Here is a 26827-nt window from a genome sequence, read left to right on the forward strand (position 1 = left end):
GCGGGCGCGGCCGGGAGCCGGGGAGCGGCGCGCGAGGCGGCCCGGCGCTGCGTGTGCGCGGGGGGCGCGGCCCGCACTGACCGTTCGCCCGCTTCAGGGCGTTCTCGGGCCGCTGGAAGTACACCGGCATGATGGCGGCGGCGGCGGCTCCTCACGGGGCGGCGGCGGCTCCGAGCTCCAGCCAGGCGGCACGCGCGGCCGGAAAGGGAGGGCGCGGCAGGGGAAGGGGAGGGAAAGGGGCCCGCGCGCGCCCGGACGGCGGCGGCGGAAGCGGAAACCCGGCCCGGCGCGCGCGCGGAGCCCGGACGGGACCGGGAGGGGACCGGGACCGGCACTGGGACCGGAGCCACGGGGCATTGGGACCGGGACTGGGACCGGATCCACGGGGCATTGGGACCAGGAACGGGACCAGGGACTGGAGCCACGGGGCAATGGGACCGGGACCGGCACTGGGACCGGAGCCGCGGGGCATTGGGACCGGGACCGGATCCACGGGGCATTGGGACTGGGACCGGAGCCACGGGGCATTGGGACCGGGACCGGTACTGGGACCCGATCCACGGGGCATTGGGACCAGGAACGGGACCAGGGACTGGAGCCATGGGGCATTGGGATCGGGACCGGCACTGGGATCGGATCCACGGGGCATTGGGACCGGGACCGGCACTGGGACCCGATCCACGGGGCAGTGGGACCGGGAGGGGATCGTGGAAGAAGGATCGGGACCTGAAGGGATCATGAGATGGGGTCCTGGGGGGATCGGGATCAGGATCGGGATCGTGAGGGGAGCGCGGGGCGGGCTGCACAAAGCCCTTTGTCCGAATGAGCCTTAGGGATGCCGGCGGGCACAGGGCGTTTGCCGCGGGGCGCTGGGCCCCGTGTGAATCGTTCGCCTGTCTCGCACACTCTGTTATTAGCATTGTTCTTACTGCTCGTTTTCCTGTTCTTTATCTGCTTCTAGTAAATTATTCTTAGCCCGACCCGCGATCTTTCCCTTTTTGTACCTCCAGTTCTCCATCCTGTCGCAGGGGGAGGTGGGGGGACATGACCGAGTGGTGTGTGGTCTGGGGTATTTCAATGGGAACACTAAATTGGGGAATTCTGTTCCTAAACCATGACAGACGTGTATTTTAGTATGGTCTGCATTAAGTGGAGTCAACACTAAGGTATTTATAGTGCTGAACAAGTGCTTTTCTCGTGTTCATAAAATTAATTTAAAAGTCTGTCGGGTGGCTGCCTGAGGTCGGGGTGGCGGCTGTGCCCATGTCACCAGAGCCAGTGACTGTCCTTGCAGCCTTCTCATGGGGGCAGCTCTGCTCTCATGGGGACTGCAGGTCTCCTGCCTGCTATTTATTGATGGGTTTGCTATTGAGCAGCCCACTCCATGTTTTTGGATCTCTAAAAGCCCTCCAGGCTGGGATCACGACAACTTTGTATCATCTGTCTTGTCTCTTCCTACTAATGTGTGTACTTGATGACTTCATGGAAATCCTGTGGCAAATCCAAAGTGCATTCCCTAGCCAGGTCGGGACAGGCCTGGCCTCTCCCAGGACTTCACATGTTTTTTTAGCAGCTTCTGATGCTCCTCTAGTTATCTCCATTATTTCAGAAGTTTCTTCTACTAATGAGTATCATGGTATTCCTAGAATCATTTAGGTTGGAAAAGACCCTTAAGGTCATGGAGTCCAATGTTCAGGTGCCACTGTTCATCCGAACTTGCAAATGAGATCTTTACATTCTCAATAAACTTGCTGGTGCATGGAGTTACTCAGGAATAGTTGTTCTGCTTCCATGACTGTTCCTTACACCACTCAGTCCCCACTTGGGCAGTAGCCAGCCTTTATCCATCCTGAGTAAAAACACAGGGATGTCTGTTTTGGATTACTCAGGGTACAGCTCCTGGCCAGCACTTCAGGAGGTGGTTGTCAGCAGAGCTACCCTCCTTTTGTGTAACATCTCACATGAACTGTGCCCCATGACTTATGGAGGGCTGTGGAGATGATGACGGCACTCTGGAGCTCTTCCCTTTTGGGGAAAGGCTGAGGGAGCTGGCTCTGTTCAGCCTGGAGAAGAGACAGGGATCTCATCCATGCCTCACTACCTGAAGGGAGGTGGCAGATGGACCAGGTGGTGTCCAGCAACAGGACAAGAGGCAACACGCAGAAACACACGGAATTCCACCTGTATACGAGGAAGAACTTCTGTATTGTCCACTGATCACACACTGGGACACTGCCCACGGAAGGTTTAGAATCTCCCTCCCTGGAGGTGCCCAAAATCCGCCTGGACACGCTCCCGAGTGCGTGCTCTGGGGACCTGCTTCAGCACGGCGGTGGCACCGGCCGAGCACCCTTCCGACCTGACTATCCTGGGATTCTGTGACACAGACAACAAAAAAGACCCATTTTTCCCGGACCCATTCTTCCCCCGCTCCCGCCGGAGAACGGGCGGGCCGCAGCGGAGGAAGCCGCGGGCGGGCGGCAGCGCTCAGTAAATGGCGGGGGGGCGGAGCGGGGCCGTGAGGGAGGAGCGGGGCCGGGCGGGCGGAAGGCGGCGGAGCGAAGATGGCAGAGCCGGAGGCGCAGCTGCTGCGGGCCGTGGGGCTGATCGGTGAGGGCCGGGGCAGCCGGGCCGGGCCGGGGGCGGTACCGGGGCCCGGGCGGTACCGGGCCCGCCGCGCTGAGGCCGCGGGCCCGGGCTGTGCCGGCTCTGCCTGTTGCGGAGCTAAGCCGTGCACAACTCGGCCGAAGTGTCTGAAATTCGCGGCTTCCGAATCAGAATTGCGAAATCAGAAATAGGGAAAAATCATAAATGAGCTGGTCCGGGTGCTTGTTCCTCAATACCGTGCTCATGTTGAATGTTCATTCAAACTTGGTGCTTCTTTGACCTCGTGAAGCAGGTCAAGAATGGAGATTTATTAATAGTTTAAAAAATTAAACCCGTATCAGAATTCCTGCCTTAAGGCTTGAACCGTAGTGGCAGAACTGGATGTCTAGGGTCAGGGTAAGGTGGAATTTTAATCTGATTCCAGGAAACAAACCTGATTAACCCATCAATTTACTTCCTTGCTGCTGTTTGGCATTCTCACAGTGAACATCTTTCCACCATAGAAAAAGACAGCAACGGAGACGCTTTGTGGGTTTGGTGTTACCCGTCCGTAACAGCGGAGCTGAGGACTCTGCTGCTGAGAAAGTGCTGCCTTACAGATGAAAACAAATTGCTGCACACGTTTGTCTTCGGCCAGTACAAAAGGTCTTGGTTCTACATCACAACGGTAGAAGTTCAAGATTCTCCAGCCTTGAAAAAGGTATGGCATGGTGGGGTTTTTTGGTAGGACGCAGGGAGTGTTTCTGCAGAGCTTCCTCTGTGGGTTAAGCAGTGTTTTCCCATGGAGAGAAATGAGAAGGGATTCAAGGTGTTGTGTGCTCACAGATACAGCTCTGTCCAGGTGCCCAGCCAGTCTATGTTTCATTTGTCACCAGGACATGGAATTGCAGAGTGATTGAGATACTCATTTTCCAATTCTGTGTGTTAGCACACAAATGCTATTTCATGCTGCTGTTTCTAGTTAATTTACATTTCAAGTTCAGCATTTTTTTCTCTCTATGGAGTTTGTTTCATAGTGTCCAGAGTCTTGTTCCTACAGAACCTGCTGCCTTTTTTCTCCCAAGGATCAAGTTTTGTAGGTATCTTCTTTTCCACTGTATTGATTACTGGAAGACAGCAAATATAATTGTATCTTCTATCTTTTCTCTGTTATGAAAATCATTAAACTGTTGGTTAAGTCTGTTCAGTTTTCATGTTTCATGCTACATTGTTAAGTAGAAAGATAACGTGGTAACTTTATATGCCCACGGCAGAACGTTGCTTGCCTCACTCAAGTTCATATTTTCTATGAAGTAAAATAAAATTAAATGTTACAGTGCTGTCTTCAATAGGTGCAGTGGGAGATGCTGTTTCAGGAGGACACGTGAGCCTGGTCATTGTCTGCAGACTTTCAGTCTTGTACTGTCCCAGCCCACAGTCATTTGATTGAGGAAGTTAGAGTAATTCTGTTTTGGGCCTGCTATCTGTGTAGTTTTTCCAGTCTCTTTCTAAATATGTTGGTGCTGTCTGCCTCCACAGCCTCCTTTGGCAACAAATTCTGGAAGTTTCCTCCCTGCTGTGGGGAAGGAAAATGCCTTTCTGTTTTTAAATAACCTCATGAAGTTAGAGGAAAGCAACTATTGTGTGTAGGTTAAGCAAAAGATAGTCTGTACTAGAGCTGAGTCACATCAGAAATCCTCTGTCCAGGCCATTCCTCAAGCTTGGAGCCTTGACAGTGAAGTGACCAAGACTGTTCATTTGGGTCATTAACTGAGCTCTGTGTGTTTCTGTGCCTGTGTCATGTGCAGGTGACCCACTTCTCCATTGTCCTGACAGCCAAAGACTTCAACCCAGAGAAATATGCAGCCTTCACCAGGATCCTCTGCAGGTCTGTATAAAAGCTGGCCTGAGGTACTGCATGCTTAGATCTTGCCAAAGCAAAAGGTTCAGTTCATTGCGTTGCATTTGTTCAAGCAAAGTGCTGGAAACTCAGTCCTACAAAGGAAATCAGATGATAACAATCCTTGATTGGAGCTGTCATGTTCAGAAAGTCTTGGGTGAATGTTCATTGGGTTTTAATCTGTGTCTCAGACACTCACCACCACCACCCTCACACTCATTTTCTCTGAGAGTATATTTTTAAAAAGTGTAAATGTTTGGCAAGATGTCAGTGCTGGACTCAAAGACCACCATGGTATGGTGAATGGCTTCTATCCCTCCATGACATCTTTGTAAGTGCTGCTTGCAGCTCCTCTGAGCTAAGCACAGCACCCAGGGATGGTTTTGCTTTTCCTATAGGGAAGTGAGAGTCCTCTTCCAACTAAAAAACCTCTTCTCATTTCCTTGTCCTGTTTACTCACTTCCCTTCATGTCCCCATTCTTATGCTCACTCTCTGCTTCTTATTTTGCTTTTCCTTCAATTTCCGAATTAGTTCAGTCCCAGTTCTTTGATACCAAGAGTATTCCCTGGGACTTTGCAGCTAATTTGATGCAGTTGTGAGGTTATTGTGCTCTTGGGACTTACTATATATAATGCAGACTTGGAAGTGCTTTCAGACATCAATTCTGCAGGGCACTGAAAAACTGAGATGTGTTCTTTTTTGGTGATACATGAAAAACTTAGATTCACTACGGTTCACATTTCTGCTGACTTACCAGCTAATACTTCTTTTCAAATCTAGAATGGATTCTTCTAAGCATGATAATAATTGAGTTTCAAATGTGATGTTGCTTTGTGCTATAGCTACCATGACAAATGTGTAGTTGACAGCTTCGATGCTATTTCTGAAATATCTTAACCAGTAAAAGAGGTTACAGTGTCTCTCTGCTTCCTGGAAGGCAGCTGACAGTGCATGGGTTCTCTCAGGGTGTGCTTCCTCTGTGTCATTTTGGGTTTTTATTGAGTGTCGAGGACATGTTAATATTTTTGTTTCATTGTTTAGTAAACAGTACAGAAGAATGGCAAAAGATACTTGGATAAAAAAATTAAAAGCTACCTAGTTGTAGTCTGCAGGTAATAACAGCAGTTACTGTGGTAGTTGCTTTTTCATTAAGCAGACACCTTCCATGTCTGCAAAGAATCCTTTGTCTGGACACCTACCTACAACTCTGGGGTGTGTTTCTATCTTACTCTATGTTGGTTCATTCACAAAATAGAAAACTGAAATAAAAATACAGGGTTATTTTAAATTCTAAAAGACAGACATGTTTGTGTGCATGTTGGAACACTTCTAGTTCAGTATTTGAAACCTCAGCCAGGTGTTCAGAATAAGAATTATTGCCAGCAATATTGCTATTTGTGATACTGATTTTTAACTTTTTATTTTACATATATGTGCAGTGATTGCAGTTAAAATACCAGACTCTCTTCTTGTCACACAGAATCTACCTGAAGCATGGAAGTCCAGTTAAAATGATGGAGAGTTACATTGCAGTCCTCACAAAGGGCATCTGCCAAAGTGAAGAAAATGGATCCTTCCTCAGCAAGGACTTTGATGCTCGGAAGGCTTACCTTGCTGGCTCCATGAAAGGTTAATCTCTGCCAGAGGCTCTATTCTGATTTCTTTCTTACAGCCTAAAATACAATCTTGTTTTCATGTATGTTTTAAGTAAACTGTGCTGACACTGTTGCCTGTGCGGTTATTATTAAGCTTTTTCAAAAACATGATAATATCAGCATAAATATCTTCTATAAAATAATTCCCTGTCTTTTCTAGATATAGTATCTCAGTTTGGAATGGAAACAGTTATTTTATATACTGCACTGATGTTAAAGAAGAGAATTGTAGTTTACCATCCTAGAATAGAAGCTATCCAGGAATTTACCAGGTACTTCATCAATTCCTTCCTTCCCATTCCCCCACCCCCAGAGTCTAACAAATTTTGAACCTTCATTGAGAAAAAAGCCTGTGTTTTAAGGGGGGAAAAAATCCATCTTAAACCTGTTTATAGAACTTCTGCTAAATCCCTCTTAAGGTTTAACTGCATGTTGCTCAAATCAGAGAAATTGAATGGTAGAATAAGTGATAAACTCTGCTTGCACTGATAGTAGCAATTTCTACAATTCATAAATAAATAAATATACACCCCCCTAAATGGAACCTAGTGATAATTGCTCTTTTTCTTGGCATGCAGTTTTTACTGTGAAGCTTTAGTTTATGTAAGTAAAAATGTACTGTTGTCTCAAATTGCACCCTGCTGTCCCTAGGACTTTGCCTGCTTTAGTGTGGCATCGACAAGACTGGTCAATTCTTCATTCATATGTGCATCTAAATGAGGAGGAACTGGAAGCCTTAAAAGCCTGCACAGGTAGTGATGATTTCTTAATCAAAAATACCAGGAAAATTCTATTTCAGCTTCTGTTGCTGCAAAGTTTTGCACCAGGGAACTTTGGAGGGAGAAAAAGGTTATTTTGCTATTAATGCTATTGATCAAAGTTAAACATAATTTCATTTGGAAAAGGCAAATCAGCTAAACAAGTATGTGGGAAGATAATTAGTTAATCTTGTGGCTTTGGGTGGATCCACATCAGTCTATCCCTAATCACAGATGCAAAGCAGCCTTGAGACTTGTTTGATGCTTTGATTGGAGAGATTGAAAGTCTTCCTGCTGTACAGAACCAGCTCACTTAGATAAGCAAATTTTTTCCCAGCTTTTACACATCACTAGTAACAGAATGGTTTTAGATTTGCTCACTTAGATAAGCAAATTTTTTCCCAGCTTCTACACATCACTAGTAACAGAATGTTTGGTTTTTTTTAATTCCTAACTCTGAAGTCCCAGACTTTTGTTTTGATGTCAGTGAATTCTGAGGCTCCAAATCACAGGCAAACTTCACCTGTAGGAGTTTGGTCTGTGTGACTCAGTGCTGTGTGTGCACAGTGCTTAAGGCATAATCCAGGAACAGGCCCAAGCTTTATGCAGAGGTTACTGTGACACATCATGTGGCCATTAAGAGGCTTCTTTATACAGAATATGAGCAAGGAGACTACTCATCTTCAACATTTCTACAGCTCACTAAGCATCTTCCATGGAGAAAAACCTGCTCTGAGTTTGCTCATCTGACATGCTATAAACAAGCAAATCTGGGTTTATTCCTCTGTTCCAGTCCAAAACTGACTTTGTGACAAGAAGCTCCAGAGTGGAGATTTTGAGAATGTAATGAGAAAGTCACAAATGAGTAATTTCAGTAGGAAGGGAAGAAAAGAGTTTAAAATGTCAGATTGGTAACTTGGTGATATTGCAGTAGTGTTAGCAGTTAATCCGTGCTCAAGGCAGTTTTAGAAGTTGATTTTTAAGCTCTTGGAAATGAAGCAACTGCTGAGCACTTGTGGAATGACTGATAATATCAAGAGAGCAGCCTCTTGGGTCCAGTGGGTATTGTGTCAGATACTCTTAGAACAGACTTTAGGGCTGTGATTTTTGATTTTATTTCTGAAGATGCTAATCTTGCTCAATTCTGTACTCTAGGTTACATTGCTGGATTTACAGACTCTGAAGTGAGCAGTAGATCAGACCTCTATGATGTCTATGTGAATTTGGCAGACAGTGAGATTACAGTTTCACCTGTAGTAAAAGGTTGGTTGCTCTTTATATTTTGGATTTAGAGAGAGTTTATTGCAGAGTTGACAGTAATGGCTCAGCCTTGCTGTAGATCAAACAATCTGGATCCTTCTTCCACCCAGGTTTTGAAAAGTCAATATGTAAGTTTCTGTCTTCATTTTATTGCCACCCTGCAAGAACTGGTTAAAGTTGGAATTTGGAAGGATGTGCTTTGTTTTCCAACAAATATACGACTGAGATTTCCTAACATCCATGTTAGACATGGAAGAGACTTTGAGCTGAATGGAGAGATATATTACATGAGCTTTTAGAAAAGCATGGAACTGAATACTTGAAGACTGGGGATTATTTGAAAGAAAACCTTGTATGTTGCTTATCACCCTTATCACTGCTTTGGGCCACTTCAGAGGTACTGGCTGTTGATACAAGGTTATTGTCCTTATCAACAGACTTCAAATGGCAGTCATTAAAAGATTCCTCAGTTTGGTGTGTTATTCATATAGGTTTCTAGGTATCACAAAAAAGGTGATTTTTTTATGTGGTGTTTTGTTTTTTTCTTACACAGAGGCAATGACAATGGGAAAACTTCACAAAGAAATTGGACAACTAATTGTTCAATCTGCAGAAGATCCAGATAAATCAGACAGCCAAGTCATTAAGGTTAATATTTTATTTTTAAATCTAATTAACTTCTATTGCTAAATCTTGGCAGAAGGAGGGAGTAGGAGGAAGAGTAGCACTGAGAATCAGTCAGTCTCTTCTACCTTCTGCCTTTTTACAAATGAGCATTTTTATTTATCATGCAGGTTTTTAAGGATAACTTACTTAGTTTATATTATCTCTTGAGTAACTACATTGCTGAAGAAAGTTCAGAAATTCTATTGATTTTAAGACTGGTTTCCCAGTTTTATTCCACAATGCATGGATTTTGCTCAATGCTTTGTCAACAGTATTGGCAATACCTTGAAAAGGGCCTGCTAAATATGGCTTCTTAGCTATAAAACCTGATTTTTATGATGATGGCATTTTATCACTCCCTCTCCCATGTAATATTAGACATTTCACAACTGAGTGATTTAGTCACAGAGCTCAGTAAGGTCAGGAGAGGAGTAGATGTGCTTCCTTTATCCAATATGGCACAAGAGGAGGCTGAAGAACTGTTACAAGTGGGGTCTTTATTTTAAATGAGCTATTTATTTACACTTGTTTCCTTTTTTTGTTCTGTATTGATTTTTTTTAATTATAAATGTATGTGAAAACCTTTTAATACCTAATACCATATTCATGCTTGTTTTTCTGTTCCTTAAGGACATTTCTCTGAAGACAAAAGAAATCTTGGCTACTTTAGCCTCACTTACTGAAGTTGCCTTGGTTTTGGGTTTTTTTTTGTTCTGTATTGATTGTTTTTTATTGTAAGCGTATGTGAAAACCTTTAATACCTAATATTATATTCATGGTTGCTTGTTTTTCTGTTCCTTAAGGACATTTCTCTGAAGACAAAAGAAATCTTGGCTACTTTAGCCTCACTTACTGAAGTTTCTGATGGGAGTGAAAAGCCAACCCTTAATCCTGAGGCCCTGAAACAGAAGCGATTTCCACCAGCCACAGAAAACTTCCTTTTCCATTTAGCAGCTGCTGAACAAATGCTCAAAATCTGATTTTGATGCACTGCAGTGTTATGAACTAATTGTGAAAAAGCTGTCTCTGCCATCCAGATAGGAATACCTGGTATTTTATATGAAAAACTAAAGGTATGAGTCGATGTCCTAGTTACCATGATGTAATGCAGAATAATGGAGCTTGACTGGGAACCTAGGGAGCCATATTTGGGAACATTCCTGGTGTCATTATCTCCCCCCAACTCTGTGTACCTATGGCTCCTGTATTTCACACCACAAAGTGAGTGGATTTACAAGTAGCACATCCAGTGCGTCCAGGCTGTGTGTCCATCAGTGTAGTGGCTGTTTGTCCTGCACATTCCAGAGGCTGGACAGCTCTGACCTGTCTGCCTGGGGTCTGGAACATGGCTGCAGCACATCTGGGATGTGCTGATCTCTGCACAGGGACACCCTGAACTTGCAGCTGCTCTGAGTGCTCCTTCTGGGCTTCCAGGGATGTCAGCCTGTCAGATGCTGCTCTTGCTCTGCACTGCCTGATCCCTGGAAATCCCAAATAAATGGACAAGTTCTCTCTTTCTACTTGAAAGTGTCTAGGTGTGAATAAAGGATGTCTGGGAAAATCTCATGTGGTAGCCTTAGTATGAAAAGTAAGGGATATTTTGAAGCTCAGGTGTGAGTTGAGCACCTCTTTGGGACTCTTGCCTTAGAGGTTTCCCCTTTCACTCCATCCCATGCCCCTGGTGGAGGGATAAGATGCAGGATTACTGTGCTTGGAGTGGGGCTTCCTGGGGAGGCCATGGACAAGTGCTGCCTTACAGCTGGAGCCATTTGAGAAGTCCTTGGGGCTCTCAGCTGAGAAGAGACCTGGCCATTCATTCCTGATTCACGTGAGGAAGTCAGATGAGTCAAAGCCTTGTGCACCAGGAATGCTCCAATGGCCAGGTGCCACAGGTGGAGCAGCAGCTCCCTGAAAGGCTGGAGCTGTAACACAGGGACTGTCTGATGGTGCTCTGTGTAAATTAAATCTAGATGGAAACTTCTCAAGTCATACTGAAAACTGGGAAAGAATTTAGAGAAAATTAAAATTTGCCTACTTGTTTGGTTGCACAGCCATAAGTCAAGAGTGAGTTTTTGTTTTTTTGATTGTTTAGGTTTGTTTCGTTTTGTTTTCACTGAGCAGCCTGAAACTAACTGCTTTACAATCTTCTGAGAAGAATTTAGAGTCTGTAAGGAAATGCTCTGAGCCAAACAATCTGTATTTGTTCAGAAATGTCCACAACAAATCAGTCAATTCTGCAGTAGCACTTTGTTACAAGAAAAAAATAACCTTTTTCCTGGCCTTTGTACAGATAGGCTGTAGCATGTGGTTTTACATAGAGATTTTATACTTATGATTAAAACTTTAGTAACCAATATTTATATTGTTAAATAATTGGATGTTTGCTATTCTGAAACTGCTAGAGCTCATCAATAATTATGTGCAAGCAATATTGGTTGGAGAAAGAGTTGTCCTTCTGCTATGTATGATACCTTAAGGAAATTTATTTTAGAATGTGATTAAGGAATGTGGCATCTGTGTATACAATGAGTGGTTATTACAGTCAGGAAATGAAAGTGCTTCAGAACAGTCCCCTATTTTCAGGGGTGTAAAATTCTGCTTTAAACAGAAGTTTGCCTTAGTCTGAAGTTTGAATTCTGAACACAGTAGCATGTAATTTTAACTTCTGAGAAAAATACTGCAACTGCCTTTGTTTACCTGTAAGTGCTCTACAGCTTTTTTCCCCATTTGCCCATTCATGGTTTTTGTTAATGGTTCTTTAATATTGCTGCTTCTTTAATATTGCTGTTTTGGGACCTATAAAACAGTTGGATTATAAGAACTTCAAAACTATGCTGAAAATTCTATTCAGGATGTACTTTAAAGTTCACTGAAATTGAATTCTTTCATCAAGGAAAATCTGAATCTGCTTCAGCCAGCTGTCTTAGCACCACAGTGTAACTGAGAAGAAATTCCCATTTTTTCTTATTAACAAACTGCCTTAAGGCATATCTAGAGACAACCACACAAAGCAGAGGAGCTCAATTGCAAACTAAGCCTTGAATGCATGTTTTGATTTCTGTTCTGGAAATGTTTCAGTTGAAAATCTCAGCGTTGTATAAGATCTCCTGCCATTTGTGCAACACAGATGAAATACGATTTTGCACTTAAGGAACTGGACTCATAGCATGCTTATGCCTATTAAAAAATTCCTGAACAGACTGCCCTTTAATTTATGTAAATTTATTTTTGAATAGTTGTGACCATGGAGCCACAGGGGCCTTAGCTCTTAATTTTGCAATACTGGAATTGAGCTATGGTTTGGGCTTTAGGTTGGAAATGTTCAAACACTTCTGTCATTGCTGATTTTATCATCAGCATTGAACAAGATTTATTTGCCTCGGCTTCAGTGAGTTCAAAGGATTGTCTTCATGTTCTTGCATTTTCTTACTGACTTTTGACACTGTTTATTTTCAAAGATGTTTAAAATAAAATAGAAAAACTTGCAAGGTCAGGACAGGAAAATATTTATACCTATTCCTTGCTTCCCTTTCTCCAGGATGCACACAAGCAGACTGTGGGTGCAGTTGCTGTTTTGCAGTCAGATGCCATCCTTTCTTCCTCCTAGAGGCAAGGGTGGTTTCAAATGGAATTTTATCCATACCTTTTCATCTTACTACCTTTCTGTTCTTGAAGAAGTACAGAATGGTCAATGGTTCCTGCACCATAACATCTCCACTACATTTGCAGAAATTAGAAGTTAAAGAGTGAGCAGGGCAGAGGCTTGGAGAGGGGAGCAGGATAAACACTCAGTCCCTGCAGTTGAGGTTTTGCTGAGTAAATTGGGTTACCTGCTTTACTGCTTTCATCCCTGGGGTTTTAGTTCCTGGTGGGAGCTGCCCTGCCCTGTTATCCCTGCAGGCAAATGTGTGAAGGGGGAATGTTCAATGGAGAGCAGTGTAATGCTGTTCAATCTGGAAAAACTTGACATGGGACGTTACAGAATCCATCTTACACGTCCTGTCTGCTTCTGCCTTTAGCCTCTGACTGCTCTGAAATGGCTGCTGAGGGTTTGTCCATTGTGTGGTGTGAGATGTCAGTTGAAGCAGCTCCATTTCTGGATAAAAACCAAGCCATAAAGCTCAGTGTAGGGAGCTCCCAGCTGCCTCATAGTGCCTTACACCCTTCCCTAGGCAGCTGGCTGGAGCCTGAGTCAGAGCATCTCTGGTCAGGTGAAATCATTCCTTGGAGCTGCTGAGTGATGTGGGATAGGAGACTCCAAAGGCTGGGCAGCAGCTCCTTCCTGAGTGGCACGTGGTGTTTGCTGTCTGACAGGGAAGGAGCTGCAGTGCAGGCCTTCCTCCCTCCTTTCATCTTCCCTTCCTTCCTCCACCCCTGGCATGTGGGGAAAAGGGAAAAGCAGCATGGCTGTGTTACAGGCCTGGGGGTAAAGCAGGGACACAGCTCCAGCTGAGCAAGGCTTTGATCTCAGTGTTTCTTAACATGGGAGCGGCTGATTTTTTTAAGCTACGTTAAAGGAGCCTGAAAGCTCCACTGGATTTTCCTACATTTCAAGATGACAAGCTGAGTGGGTGAGGCACAGCATCTTGTGCTGTACTAAGACTTCTGTTTTCCTTGAAGCTGAAAGCTTCCATCTGTTGTCATTCACCACAGCTTAAACTGGTTCCACCACTAATGCACTGTCACTTAACACCAGGGCCAGCCAAGGCAGGAGACAGACCTGCCTTGGGCTGGTATGTTGTTAATTTATTCCATATACAAAGGGGAAGATTTCCTCTTCCCAGGTCCCTCAAACATGCTGCTTGTCCCAGTCTTGTTCCCTGACTTGTGTCTCTGGACTATGTCTGCTCCTGGCAGTTCTCATCTCAGGGACTGGTTCAAGGCTGAGGATGCCAGGGCCTTTTTGGCAATGCATCTCCCCTGCCCTGACTGGGAAGCAGCTGAGTCAGCCAGGCTGACAGTTTAAAGGGCAGGCGCCTGCCCTCCTCTTCTGGAAAATTCTGGTTAGGGCAACAGGAACATTTATGAGAATGGGGTAAAGGGGTATTTAATAATCCTGAGGGAGCTGGGTTTAATGTGGCAAATTTCAGCTCAAGTATTCAGTAAGGAGCTGGTGGAGTTTGAGAAGGGGCAGCTGTAATAACAGACTCTATTACCAGACCTATTCCAGAAGCCTTACTCATGGACTTGTAATGACATCAATTTGCTTAAAACATCCAAGTGTGTTGCCAGTGAATTTATAGCTTGTCTAGTTACCATGACGATCCAAAGTTCACCAATATATTCTCTTCTATTTGTTGGCTTTGCTTTACTCTTAGGTTTTGGGTGTTTTTTGCTTGTTCCCACTGTGGTTCATGTAATTAGCATTTACTTTAGCCATTCTTAAATTATGTTTAAAAAAGGAGTGGGGAGAGGTGCAGGTCTTCACTGTAGTGCCAGTTACTGTTTAGTGAGAGTGGAATCAGACCCCTCCTGCATTTGCCTTTGGTATGTGACAGAAATAGGAATAGAGAAACATAGTTTAGATCATTTAACTGCAAGATGTTATCTGTGCCTCTGCTATTAAAGCTTTGGAAGGAGACAAACATTTCAGAGTGTGTTGCCCCCTTCACACCCAGAGAGGCAGGCTGAGGCTTAGGCCTGTTCCACTTGACCCTGTGGTAGAATCATGGAATGGTTTGGGTTGGAAGTGACCCTAAAGATCACTAGTTCTAACCTCCTGCCATGAGCAGATGTTTGGCTCAGCAGACCCCTGGTCTGACACAATTATCTTCTTGACCCTGATGAGATTTTACCGTGTACTGAAGAACATCACCCCCGGAGGCTGAGTGAGCCTGCAGTTCAGTAGGTGCAAACAATCCTTTACCTTTAAAAATTCACTACAGTTCTCCAGTGGAGTAGTGCAAACTCTGCCAGTTCAGACAGTATCCATATGGTCTTCCTGTAAGAGCTTTACAGCATGTTCCACCCCAGTTCCAGCTCCTTAGGATGTGCTGCTGCTCCTCTCTCCTCTTCCCTTGTCTGACCTTCCCCTCCAGTAAGTTGTTAGAGGAAGGCTCAAAAAAGGCAGAACTCAAACAAGAAATTAAACTCAACCCCCAACTTCCTGCTTTTGTTCAGTGCCAAAAGCACAGCAGGAATCTCTTCTTGCAAGAGCCCAGGCCTGCTATTTTTCCTTGCTTTGCTCTATGCTGCTCTCTTCCTGTAGGATGGATGGGATTGGGCATCCATTGTTTTCCTCACGCTGTGAGAAGAAATCCAATCCTCCAGCAACAGGAGAGCAGTGACCTGTGTATTGTGCCCTAAGTTAAATTATGGCACACTTGGAAGGCTGCACTTGTGATAATCACCTTCAAATAAATAATTTTATATTATTTAGTGCATTTCCATCCTTGTCACACAGCCTTAGCAGCACCTCACATAACTATAGGCAGGGGCTGTAGAAGAGGTGGCTCAAAAATCACTGAAGGTGTCGTCACAATCACAGTCTCCTGTAAGCTTTCTGCAGCTCTTCACAGACAGCTGAGGGTCCCTGAATAATTTAATAGGATCAGCAAAACGTTATCATCTTACTGATCAACATACAAAAATGATCACACATCAAAAGAGCTTTCTTTCTTTGGATAAACACGGCCAACCTGAGAAAGTGGAATTTCTCATTGTCCACCACAAGGTCAGAAAGACATGGCATCTCCTCATGGCTTCAGTGTAAAAACCAAGTTCTAAAGCTCAATGGCCATCAAGCCTCAAAACTCTTTCAAGGATGTTTAAAAAACCAGGAATTAACTGGTAGTCAAGTCTGTCACCTATTTCCTGTACACTTTTTAAGCAAATAAATTAAATCAATATCCTATTGCCATCAGGGTTGCTTTGTCTAATATCACTTCAAGGGCTGCCTCACATCTCATCCTCAAAGGGAGCACTGTTAGATCACTGAAAACATCAAAGTGCTCTGAGAAGAACCAGCTGGACTTTACCCACAGGAGTGCTGATGTCAAAGCCTTCACCAGCTGGGTTCCTGGAAAGGAGCACACCAAAAGTTGCAGCAGCAGAACAAACTTATATATTCAACAGTCATTTAATTAAGAAATCAATCATCTGAGGGAGCACAGAACACAGGTTGTGTGTTACACAGGCTGTGTTACAGTGCTTTTCCAGCACCTCAGCATCAGGTGAGGTGTGTTTATGTGTCTCCAGGCTGGGGCTGGCAAAGCCACATTGCCAAGTTCTGCCTCTGCAGGCCACACCATCGTACACAGGATCTGGCACCTTTGCCACCACAGAATCACACTTCAGTCACAAATGCCTGTGGTGCATTCAGGATTCACTTGGGTCAGAGCACACCTTTCTGTATAAAAGCCAGGCTCTAAATGCCCCTGTTGTAGAAGAACTCTGTTTCTTCTGTAGATGACAGAAGTTCTGGTTCAAGGTCTGCCCGCTTTATCTGCAATGTAGGAGAAAAGGGAGTCAGCACCACCACAGCCTCCTAAGTGGATGTTAAGTTCTTGTTACTCCATTGCACTTTGCACAAAGTCAAGTACTGCATTCAGGATTTGGGACTTGCTCTTTGTTTAGCTGGGGATTTGAGGGATTTTTTGTTGCTGTTTTGGGGATTTTTTTTTCTCCTCCAACGTTTTCTACATGTGCACACATACCTGAAAAAATACTTTTTTTTTTTTAAATAGCAACATTATCTCTGTTCACTATAGAATCACAGAATCATTTAGGTGTGAAGAGACCTTTAGGATCACCAAATCCAGCTGTAAATATATTTGGGTGACACACAGGAGAACTTCTGCTGTGGGCTGAGCCATTGGGAAGCCCAAAGAGCATCAATCAGCCCTAATCTCAGTAGATAATTCCTCAAAAGTCCCCCCATTTATGTTCTGTTTGCTTTGTTATCGTAAGAGATTAAGAATTCTTTAAAAAAACCCAAAAAACTAAAATGCCAGGACATTTAGACAAATAAACCACTGAAAATTGCAAGTTAGTTCTCCTGACCTTGCTTGCTTCAGACTGTTGTGAAAGTCTGATAACTCTACATGGAAAAGTGTAAATATGAATAACACACAATGCAACTCAGACCTCAAAAGTCCTGTGAGCCTCTGCCTTGTACATGGGCCTTCACAAACAGCCTCTCTGCTGCCCCACTTTAGATGTTCCACATTAATCCTGTTGATTTTTTTTTTTTTTTTAATATATGTGGCCTTCAGACTGCTGGCCATAGTTCTGAAAGGCTGATTTAATGTCACAATAATCTTAAATCAATTCCTGTGAAAGGACTTACCTCCCCACACTGTGGGAACATACTAAAGGAGACTGGCAGCATCCCTCCTAGGACTGACATAATCACAAACATCCTCACAGGACCCAAAGCACGAGGATTTTTAACAAATCTTGCTCTGTCCAAGACATTGAAAAAGGTATGTCAGTACATTGAAAAATAACTGACAGTGGCACAAAGAGCATTAGCTGCTATTTTACTGAAATTAGCAATAATCTAGGCTTATGGTTCCTAAAGATGTTTCCTTACTTCATTTCCTATGTTCTTACTCTTAACTTCCTGTGCTTTCCCTTTGTTTTGTGCTTGCCTGCAGCATTTTCCAAGCTCAGACTGTCAAGATTAAGGAAAAAAGCAGCAAGATCAAAGTGACAAAAGGAGAGAAAGTATATTAGTGCTTTAAAATGTCTCAGTTCCTTCATTAAGACTTTTCTTGCCTTACCCTCTTTCCTTACACATTTAATTCCTGTGAGCAGCCCTATTTTGCCCTGTGCAAAAATTTATTACTTGACATATACATTTAAAATTTTATTTTACAGCTGCATTTGTCTTCTGGTAACAGGAGTCCCTTAAGCTGATAGGGAATCAATTTTAAGCTGACAGGGAATCAATTACCTGACAGAGATGATCCCTACATGTACTATTTACATGACAAAAGATTGTGACCAAAAGTTCAGGGCAGGCTAAGAAAACAATGTATTCTTCTTAGGATACAAGGATTTAAAATGTTGAAAAGTAAGAACACATTTTACAACAGGTGGAAAACTATTAGGAAGTTGGGATCCATAGGGAATCAACTACCTGACAGAGATGATCCCTACCTGTACTATTTACATGACAAAAGATCATGACCAAAAGTTCAGGGCAGGCTAAGAACCCTCTCATAAAGCATACAATGTATTCTTCTTAGGATACAGGGATTTAAAATGTTGAAAAGCAAGAACACATTTTACAACAGGTGGAAAACTATTAGGAAGTTGGGATCCAGCTTTAATTACAAATTCAAGTCCCACATTACCTCTTCAAAAATACAAACCTAAGCTAAGTGCTGTGAACAACCTTGACAGAGACATTGAAACTCAAATCTTAAGTTAGGGAACTGGAGGTTTGTAGGTGCTGGAAAAGATCCTGTCAGGAGAGCACAGACATGTTTCCTGCATGGAGCAGAGAGGAAAACCTCATTCCTACAAACCTTGCAGCATGAGTTCAGACACAACCACATTCACTTAATGATCTCAAAGAATCACAGCAGCTGAACACAACTTCCCACATCATCACTTCCACCAAGGCAAGCAATGCTGCAAACCCAAGGAGACACCTGGCAAATGGTAACAGCCAGACTGAAAAGCAGGGTACCACTGCCCAGGCACCCCCAGCCCCTGCAGTGCCTCTCACCTCTGCACACAGTACATGAGCACTTCTGGCAGGAAGAACGTTGTCCCAAACAAGACTGCTCTGGACAATGCTGTTTCCATAACAGCCTTCAGGGAGAGAGCAAAACAAGTGTTGTCAAAAGAGTGCTCTGGGCAGCTTCAAACACGGCCTGCTTCCCTGAGTCCTTTTTTGTCTTACACTCTGGAGTTCAATGCAACAGGTTAATGAGGGATAACAACACCTATTAGAGGAATTCTTTCTTAAATGGAAACTAAGAGGCAAATACTCTGCTTATGACTGAGAAATTCCTTAAAAGGAAGGCAAAACTACTGATGAGATTTCCTGCTATAATAATTTTTCTAAGACTTGCTTTTTAAAGTTTGCTGAACTTCATGCAATTGATTATACCTTCTGGGCATCCCAACTAGCCTGTGCTAAACCTGAAGTTCTCTCTCCAGCTGTCACCAAATCCTTACACTCATGCAGTTGTTTCCACAATACAGGGCTTTTCTCTGAGGTGTCCCATCAGAAGATCCAAGAGTTTTATCTCCTTCTGGAGGAGACCAGAGAAAACAGAAATGTCTGTGCCAGTGTCTCTGGTCCTCAGTATATTGGTGTGGGGAGGCAGCCAGCCCTTGATGACACTGAAATTGTGGAACCTGGTTCCAGGGAGCTAATCCAAGCCTGCCCAAAGACTCAGCAGCTGGTGTGGGATTCCTTATTCAATATATCCAATCCTAGCTACTCCCAGCATCACATTCTGCTCTTAGCAGGGAATGAAAGGCAAGTCAAAAAAGTTCTCTACCCTCTCACCTACCTTCTCACCAGCCTTCTTAGACACTCCTATAACATTGCCATTCCTGTCCATCACTTCTATCCCATTATCAAATTCTGGGCTTCTCACCATTGCCACGGTAAATGCACTTGTCAAACCTGCAGGGTTAAAGGGGATTTTGCTTTAATAGATCCCTCAGTAGTAACATTCATAATGATGTGCATTTCACATTTCCATTTCAACAGTTCACAACTGAATAACATGACAGCTTAAAAAAATACACTGCCTCATGAAAATCTACTTGGGATCTGAATCTTTATTTCAGAAGCTTGAGAGAGACTGCAAGGCTTCAGGCCTACAAAATGCTTTGTCATTATGGATTCAGAGCTTGAACATCATTTCCATCCTGCTCAAACCACGAATACTTTGTCTTAACAGTAAGTGGATGGATTTCTGTTGTGGTTAGGTTTTGTCCTGCTCAGCACAAAATCCAGCACAGAAGACAAAATCCTGAAAGGAACAGGGTTTCAGAAAAGGTTGCATCCTGCATTGAAAGGAAGGGCATAGACTGTAATCTGACCTTGCTTGAAAGAAGAGATTGCTCTTTTTATTAGTTCTTGGTAGGGCTATTCAATAAAGACATTAGTGTACCAGAGGACACTTTGCAAATGCTGGACTAACATTAATCAATTTCCCTTAGGCTTTTCTCTACATTTAAGAAAATGGAAGCACATTTAACATCTGCTTCAAGGAAACACGTCAGAAACCTCTAATGTACTTCAGAAAGATCAGAGTAGGCATCTCACATAATTTGAAACAGAGGAGATGATGCATTTTAATTTTATCAATTTTTCCCTGAGAAAGGACAAAAACTTCTATAATGGCAATAGAAACATAATTAGTGATATTAAATAGTTAAATTTGTCCTGGTGCAAGTTCACCATGGCAGTAGAACTGTTGCAGTAATGAACTGAGTCCCACATTCCCTGCAGGATTAATAATAACCCTGCTGGAACAAGTCTCCCTTTCTGCACTCCCAGAGCGATGTCGCACTCTGGTGTCACAGATGTGCCACACCAGGTCAGTCAGTGCCACTGCTACTGCCCTCCTGATGTGTCCTGGTGCTTTCAGGTATGTGTACAAAGCTCACAAGAGTGCTCTGCAGCTCTGAAACTAAAACCAGCAAGAATCCAGCGACGTTGGGGACACTGTGCAGTGAGAGTTGGCTCCCACAGAAAGGAGGGGACCAGCAAAGGCAGCCAGAGAAGAAACAGAGATCACACCTGTGCAAAAGCAAGAAAGCTCTACAGTCAGTCAGGCAAATGGCCCTCAGGCCAGCTGCACAATGCACAGTTTGTTCCTACTCACCAAGCAGAGGAGCAGGCAGCAGTTTTCTGACAACAAGTTGCATAAATGGGTTCTTCAACGCATAACGGTTCATGAAGGCAACAGGGAGAGCCTAAGGCATGGAGAGGAAACAGGCACCACACTGAAAAAATGTGCAGCATTTCAGTGTAACAGGTTAGGAAAATCAATCTGTGACTTAGTTACCATCTATGAAAATAAACAAATGCCTTGATTTAACATTCCCACAAAATATACGTCTTCTGCAGTTAATGAAGGTGCTTGTAATCACTCTTTGTGATAAAAAAAGCATTCAGCATTATTATGTAGAGGACAGCAGCAGTGAGAATACAAAGACAGAAAAAAGAAAATTACCTCTGACTAATATTCCTTGGACATTCGTCCAACTGCATTGTGTCACATACTCCTCTCTCCCCCAAACAGGATATCTGGTTTACTTCTGTATTTTTCCTGCTTCTCTGCAGTTTCAGCCCAACTCTATATTCCCATAATACACTTGCAGGAAGTTTCATTTAGGAATAAAGAGCCAGGGCACCAGCTGGCCCTCAGAGACTCCCCTGAAGGACAAAGGGAAGCACTCCCATGATGAGCCACGGGCAGGGCTGCCTCCCCAGATTTCTGTAAGCCCTGAGCAATCCTGGCCAGCTGTTCTGCCTGCAGTGGGCAGAGGTGAAACTCCCTCTAACAGAAGCAAGAACAATCACATTTTTCTATCAGAAGCTTATGAAAATCACTGTTTTGTGTGTGGGGGTGAGGAGAGGCATTACAGAGACATCTGCACTTGTGATGAGTGTCATGATAATTCCTGAGCTCATTCTGGTGTAGCAAACTCGAGAAACTAAAAACTCCCATTCCAGCAGTGAGCACAGGGTCAGCTCCCTTCTGAATGCAGGGAAATTAGGGAACACTAATTTCCCTGCATTCATGGCTCTGCTGTTCCTGGGATTTGAGCAAACACTGTCCAGTACTGATGCCTGCAGACCTCACCACTTGTTTGGAGTTAGATTTGTTTGGAGTTAGATCTCTTCCACAGCACCACATCAAAAGTCAGCTACAACAGTGGCTCACCCTGTGTTTGTAAACACTGGCCAGCTCCTCTCACTACCTGTTTGCTGAGCTTGCAAAACAACACAGAATTTGACACAAGAGGAAGCATCAGGGGAGGCAAAGCAAAATAATGGCTGACAGATGATCAGAAAGTATTCTCATTCTGAACAGTTCTGTGGCAAGACATCAGAGCAGAGCACCAGAGCACAGTCCTGAAGGATGTGTGGCACTGTGGATATCCTGAGGGATATCTGGCACTCGGTGCCTACTCCTTTTCAACAGAGCTTGTTAGGAAAGCAGTCACTGAGCAAATACTTACACCAACAAAGGCTGAATAGGAAATGGCTCCCAAGCCAAGCAAGAGCTGCTTTTGCTGAAGTGAGTATTCCTAAGGACAGAAAAAACACACTGCATAAATACATTGTAAAGCACTTGCAAATCAAGTTCAAAATGGCATCTGCACAATGAAAATGATTACAAAAATAAAAATCAACACTCACTGCAGCCTTTGGGGTGCCATTTCCATTTACCAGAGTGAATGCTGTGGTGTATGTGTGAAACACAAACTGCAGAAACAAGAGATTGTAAGAAAAATTGAATTAAGGATTGAGACTAGAAAACCTGTGCAAGTAGAAAGAAAGAGGCAATTACCTGCCAAAAAAAAGAATGCCTTGCGTGGCGCTGAACAGATGAAACGATGACCTAAGAGGAAATGCACAAGAAAATGAGGTTTGAAGAGTGTAGAGGTTTTTGGTGCAGGAGCACCAGAACTGCTGAGGTACCACTGGCAGCAGTGTCAAAGGCTCCAGCCAGTGCCCAAGGCCATCAGCCCTGGTTCCAGGCTGTCACATTCTCCTGTTACAGAGGCAGCATATTCATTTTTCTGTTCAATAAAAAGCACACAGACACGTATAAAACACAGACACATAGTAAAATGTGGTAAAATGTTATGTGCAAGAATATTGCAGCAAGATTCTTTCTTACCCAAAAGAAAAATGCATTTGTGCCTGTGAAGCTTAAATAGATGCAAATAAAATAACTAAGGTAACAAATGTCTAATTAAAGAAATGATTGAGAAAGGATCAGATTGGTTTTGCTGGGGATATGAACACTAACTAAGTTAACTGATCTAAGATCAAAGGTTTCAGGAGTTAATTCCCAGCTTCTTCTCAAATTTTGACAGTGAATAAGCACTTCAGCTTTAATAAACCACAACCTTTCTTGAGGTTTTGAGTTCAAGGTGTGGAACACTTTCAAAAACAAAGTCAATCAAGATAAGAATACAAAATATTGAATAAGAGGAAGGCTGAGAATCTCCAAAGCCTCAGAGAAGGATCAGTAATTTGTGTAATATTAGTGGATCAACCATCTTTATTATTAATGCCAGCACTGACTCTAACCACATCTATTGAGAGCACATTAAGCTGTAAATATCAAAAAAAAGTATTTTGATTAATTCTATTACTGTTATTAATGAATTTAAGAGCTATCAAGACTTTCATGGTACTTTCTAGCAGAGCCATGTAAGTTCATGCTGTAATGTCTGTGTGGAATGACATATCTCAGGATGTACACTCACAGGCCAAGCCCAAACCCAAAGAATCTAAATTAATAAATAAACACATGATTACAGCTACAAATTTTATGAAACAAAATGTTGCTATTTTTGAGCACAGTAACAAGAGTTTATTTTTATGTCTTTGGTAATTTACTGACAACACCATTACGTACAAATGCACATCCACATAAGAAAAAAATCATATTCTGGGTCTGAGACACAGAACAGAAGGCTCCAACCCCTTCCCACTGCAGCTCCAGATTTTTGAGGCTGAACAGACCAAAGCCAGGCCTTGCTCTCACTGCTGAGTGATCTCACCTTGCCTCAGAAAGCTGTCCTTCACACAGGAACAATCTCTTGGAATGCTGCTGGAGAAGGGTAACTAACAGCTTGGGACTTCCAGGGAGATTCTTTAAAGGTTTGATTTCCAGGTTACTCAGCACTTCCCATAAAACAGATGTCTTTCAAACAGCTTGTGCTGAAGCTACAATAAAGCCCCAAAACTTTTATTCCCTCCCTTCCTCCAATCCCTGGCTATGGAAAATGGAAGTCTTGCTGGGTGCACAGTGGCATCTGTCACGATTACTCACCAAGGGAAGAGTTATGGGCATGAAAGCTAAAAAGAAAGAAAACTTTGTATCAATGAGTGCAGATGGATGGTCTTGAACAGAAAATTCCCCTAACCTCCCCTGTCCATTTCCATCTCCAAGTGAAACACTGCCCAGAGCTCCCAGTATCACCATTAACTAAGCTTTACCTCTCACTCCTGGCTCAAGCCACAATCCCTGCTCAGATTTCACAGCCAATCAGCCCTAAGCTTTATCTCTCACTCCTGGCTCAAGCCACAATCCCTGCTCAGATTTCACAGCCAAAGGAGCCCTCATGAGCTCCCCTCCCCAGGGCTGCTTGGAAATGAAATAACTGAAGACAAGTTCAGCTCTCTGTTCCAAAAGACCTCTGTTCCAAAAGCTGCCACAGTTGTGAGGGTCACAGGAGATAATGAGTACACAGCCTCAGTGTGCTTATCTCTGACCTGTGCTGCCTAAACAAAGCCCAAGCACACCTGATCTGTCACCAGAATGTAAATTCATCCAGCAGCCACAGCCATCAGGGGAAAAACTTAAATTACAGCAGACAGTTAAATGTGGAGGGATTTGGCAACTCATTCTGCAGCAACAAGAAGCAGAGACTAATCAGAGTGTTTCCATCTAGATGAGCAGCTTATCCCAGGGAGAAATTCCTCAGCAGGACCACAGGAATAAATAAATCAATCTTCAACACATTTAACAATGCAACTAAGAGAAGAGCCTGCTTGCTTTTCTCTGTGGAGAAGAGTGTCACTGTGGTATCACAGCAGCTGCTCACCATGAGCTATTCCTCCCTGATGCTTCAGTCACACACACAAAATTTCACTTAAGGGAACCTACCTGGGGGTCTAAACAAAACAGGAATTATCTTGTCTGTATCAGGATGTACGCTGGACTTAAAAAGGGGGGGAAAAAAGCAAATTAGAACATCTTTGCCATACTTGAATAAGGGGAAAAAATAATCTAAATATTTTGTAAACTTACCAGGCTTAGCAAGAAGGCTTTTTTGGTCTACAACAGTTGGAAAATTAGGTTAATAATTAAATTTCAGAAGAGGCTGGGTAAAATCTTCTTTCTAAATTTATTCTATGTCTTTTTCTAATCACTTATTTTTATACAAAGTGTATCTATTTATATATCCCTTTAATTATATTCTTCCCCTAAAATTTCTCCCCATATACTCCCTGTTGAAAATAAAGCATTCCCCCATGAGCTGTGTAACAGCAACAAAGCACACACAAGGGCAGAACAGAAGGTCAAATTAAAAAAGTTAAAACTAGTAGGCATTTTAAACCATAAAACAACAATTGGACATGGATAAACACTTAAGACTTTAATTACAGTTCAAAATACCTGATTATTCTGTATGGGCTCACTTTGGGTCTTCTCATTGATTAGTATTGATAACCTGGTTCTTTTTATTTCATTCTGTATTTGAGAGAAAAAAATAAACAAAACAAACAAAATTTCCTCAGTTTCAATATTTTAAGTGCAATATATCAGCTATAAAACCGAAGCTAATGATGTATCTGTTCCTTGCAGTGAAAGCAAGAACACTCCTAGACACAGTGAATTCACAATTACAGAAACTTTTAAACTATTGGGGTAATTCAACTGCTGGCACAGCAGCCACGGTCTGAGCGGGGCTGCTGAGATGGCTGTGCCTAGAAAGGTCCCTTGGTTTATGTCATCAGAAGTGCACACACGTGTGTTCCTGTTTGTCGTAGAGCTGTGGAATGCTCCGGGTGGGGAGGGACCTTAAATGCCACCCAGTGCCACCCCTGCCACGGCAGGGACACCTTCCCCTGTGCCAGGTGCTCCCAGCCCTGTCCAGCCTGGCCTTGGGCACTGCCAGGGATCCAGGGGCAGCCCCAGCTGCTCTGGGCACCCTGCCAGGGCCTCCCACCCTCCCAGGGGGGAATTTCTCCCAGCGATCCAACCTAAACCCCTCTGTCGGTGTGAAGCCATTCCCTGTCCCAGCACTCGTGCCCTTGCCCAAAGCCCCTCCCCAGCTCTCCGCGGCCCCTTTAGGAAGAGAACACGACATCCACCGCTACATTCCTTGCGAATTTCCTTCTCCCCAGCAGCCCTGCCGTGAGCCCGTTCCCCAGCCCGGCACAGCCCGAACCCCTCAGGCCGCCCGCCCCCCGCGACCTTCCCCGCGCTACTCACGGAGGACTTGAGGAGCAGCAGCGGATCCAAGGCGTCCGCCCAGAGGAGAAACCTCTGGAAGAAAGACTGGAGGGAGACACGTAGGAGGCGTTATTTCGGACCTCCCCGAAGCACGGCCCGTGCCCCCATCGCGGCCCGCGGTGCCCACCTGCCCCTCCGCCCTCCAGAAGCGCAGGTTGGCGTCCATGGAGCCGCGGCGCCGGAAGCGCCGCCGGGCCCGCTCCGCCGCCGCACGCTCCGCCCGCCCGCGGAGCCGCCGCGCCGGGGCCGCGCCGGGGAGAGAACCCGCGGCCTTTTCCCCTCCAGCGGCTGCCTAGGACGGCAAGGCACGGCCCCGCGGCCTTTCCCCTCCAGCGGCGGCCTAGGACGGCAAGGCAAGGCCCCACGGCCTTTCCCTTCCAGCCGCCCCCGGCACGGCAGAGCCCAGGGGCCGGGCTGCGGAGGCTCCCCGCGCCCCCCGCGGGAGGAGGAGGCCGGGCCAGGTGAAGGTCGGGGTGTCGCAGCCCCGCCGGCACAACCCGGGCACTTTGCTGCGGCAAATACCGGGTTAACCGGGAAAAGCCCACGGTTACGTTTCACAAAACAACCAAACGCCGGGACTGAAAAGATTTGCAGCTAGTGGTACCCGGAGCATCAGCAGCGGCACCGCTTCGGTCTCATTTTTACATCCTTTGTTCCAGCATTGATCCCCATTGTAAAGCTAACCCAGGGCTCAGGCACCTTGTGCTCCTTTTCTCAGAGGGACAGAAGATGATAAACAGAAACACAGAGTGTTTATTGATCTGTGCAGCCCCTCAGGACTTTATTTCAATGGGCTGCTCCCCTCGGCAGTGGGGACTGGG

General features: G+C 44.4%; 3 protein-coding genes across 5 annotated transcripts in view; 1 reads left to right on the forward strand and 2 right to left on the reverse strand.

Moving 5' to 3' along the window:
- Positions 1 to 236, reverse strand: part of EIF3A (eukaryotic translation initiation factor 3 subunit A) — a 28253-nt gene extending 28017 nt beyond the window's left edge. The window contains exon 1 of the mRNA XM_039708910.1: positions 82 to 236. Within this exon, the coding sequence (XP_039564844.1) occupies positions 82 to 130 (49 nt within the window). The 5' untranslated portion in view covers positions 131 to 236. The remainder of the gene's footprint in view (positions 1 to 81) is intronic.
- Positions 237 to 1776: 1540 nt separating this feature from the next.
- DENND10 (DENN domain containing 10) lies at positions 1777 to 10390 on the forward strand. Of its 2 annotated transcripts, none has more exons than XM_039709369.1 (9): positions 1777 to 2610; positions 3091 to 3307; positions 4395 to 4474; positions 5968 to 6116; positions 6303 to 6414; positions 6794 to 6894; positions 8056 to 8163; positions 8714 to 8808; positions 9630 to 10390. In XM_039709369.1, the coding sequence occupies exons 1-9, from the start codon at positions 2495 to 2497 to the stop codon at positions 9804 to 9806; spliced, it is 1155 nt and encodes a 384-aa protein (XP_039565303.1). In that variant the 5' UTR covers positions 1777 to 2494; the 3' UTR covers positions 9807 to 10390. The 2 variants fall into 2 exon arrangements, with proteins under 2 accessions (XP_039565303.1, XP_039565305.1); XM_039709371.1 differs by having other exon boundaries at positions 2504 to 2610; positions 3111 to 3307.
- A 2952-nt stretch (positions 10391 to 13342) lies between these two features.
- On the reverse strand, positions 13343 to 26702 carry SFXN4 (sideroflexin 4). Of its 2 annotated transcripts, XM_039709372.1 has the most exons (14): positions 26134 to 26683; positions 25986 to 26051; positions 25167 to 25241; positions 24798 to 24824; positions 24654 to 24708; positions 23817 to 23842; positions 22320 to 22370; positions 22169 to 22234; positions 21988 to 22056; positions 20625 to 20715; positions 19299 to 19414; positions 18503 to 18588; positions 17114 to 17228; positions 13343 to 16270 (listed from the first exon to the last, which is right to left on the reverse strand). In XM_039709372.1, the coding sequence occupies exons 1-14, from the start codon at positions 26170 to 26172 to the stop codon at positions 16193 to 16195; spliced, it is 960 nt and encodes a 319-aa protein (XP_039565306.1). In that variant the 5' UTR covers positions 26173 to 26683; the 3' UTR covers positions 13343 to 16192. The 2 variants fall into 2 exon arrangements, with proteins under 2 accessions (XP_039565306.1, XP_039565307.1); XM_039709373.1 differs by lacking the exon at positions 24798 to 24824 and having other exon boundaries at positions 16065 to 16270; positions 26134 to 26702.
- Positions 26703 to 26827: the final 125 nt, after the last annotated feature.

This window comes from Passer montanus, unplaced genomic scaffold, assembly GCF_014805655.1.
Source record: "Passer montanus isolate IOZ18808 unplaced genomic scaffold, ASM1480565v1 scaffold21, whole genome shotgun sequence".
In the NCBI taxonomy this organism is placed as follows: domain Eukaryota; kingdom Metazoa; phylum Chordata; class Aves; order Passeriformes; family Passeridae; genus Passer; species Passer montanus.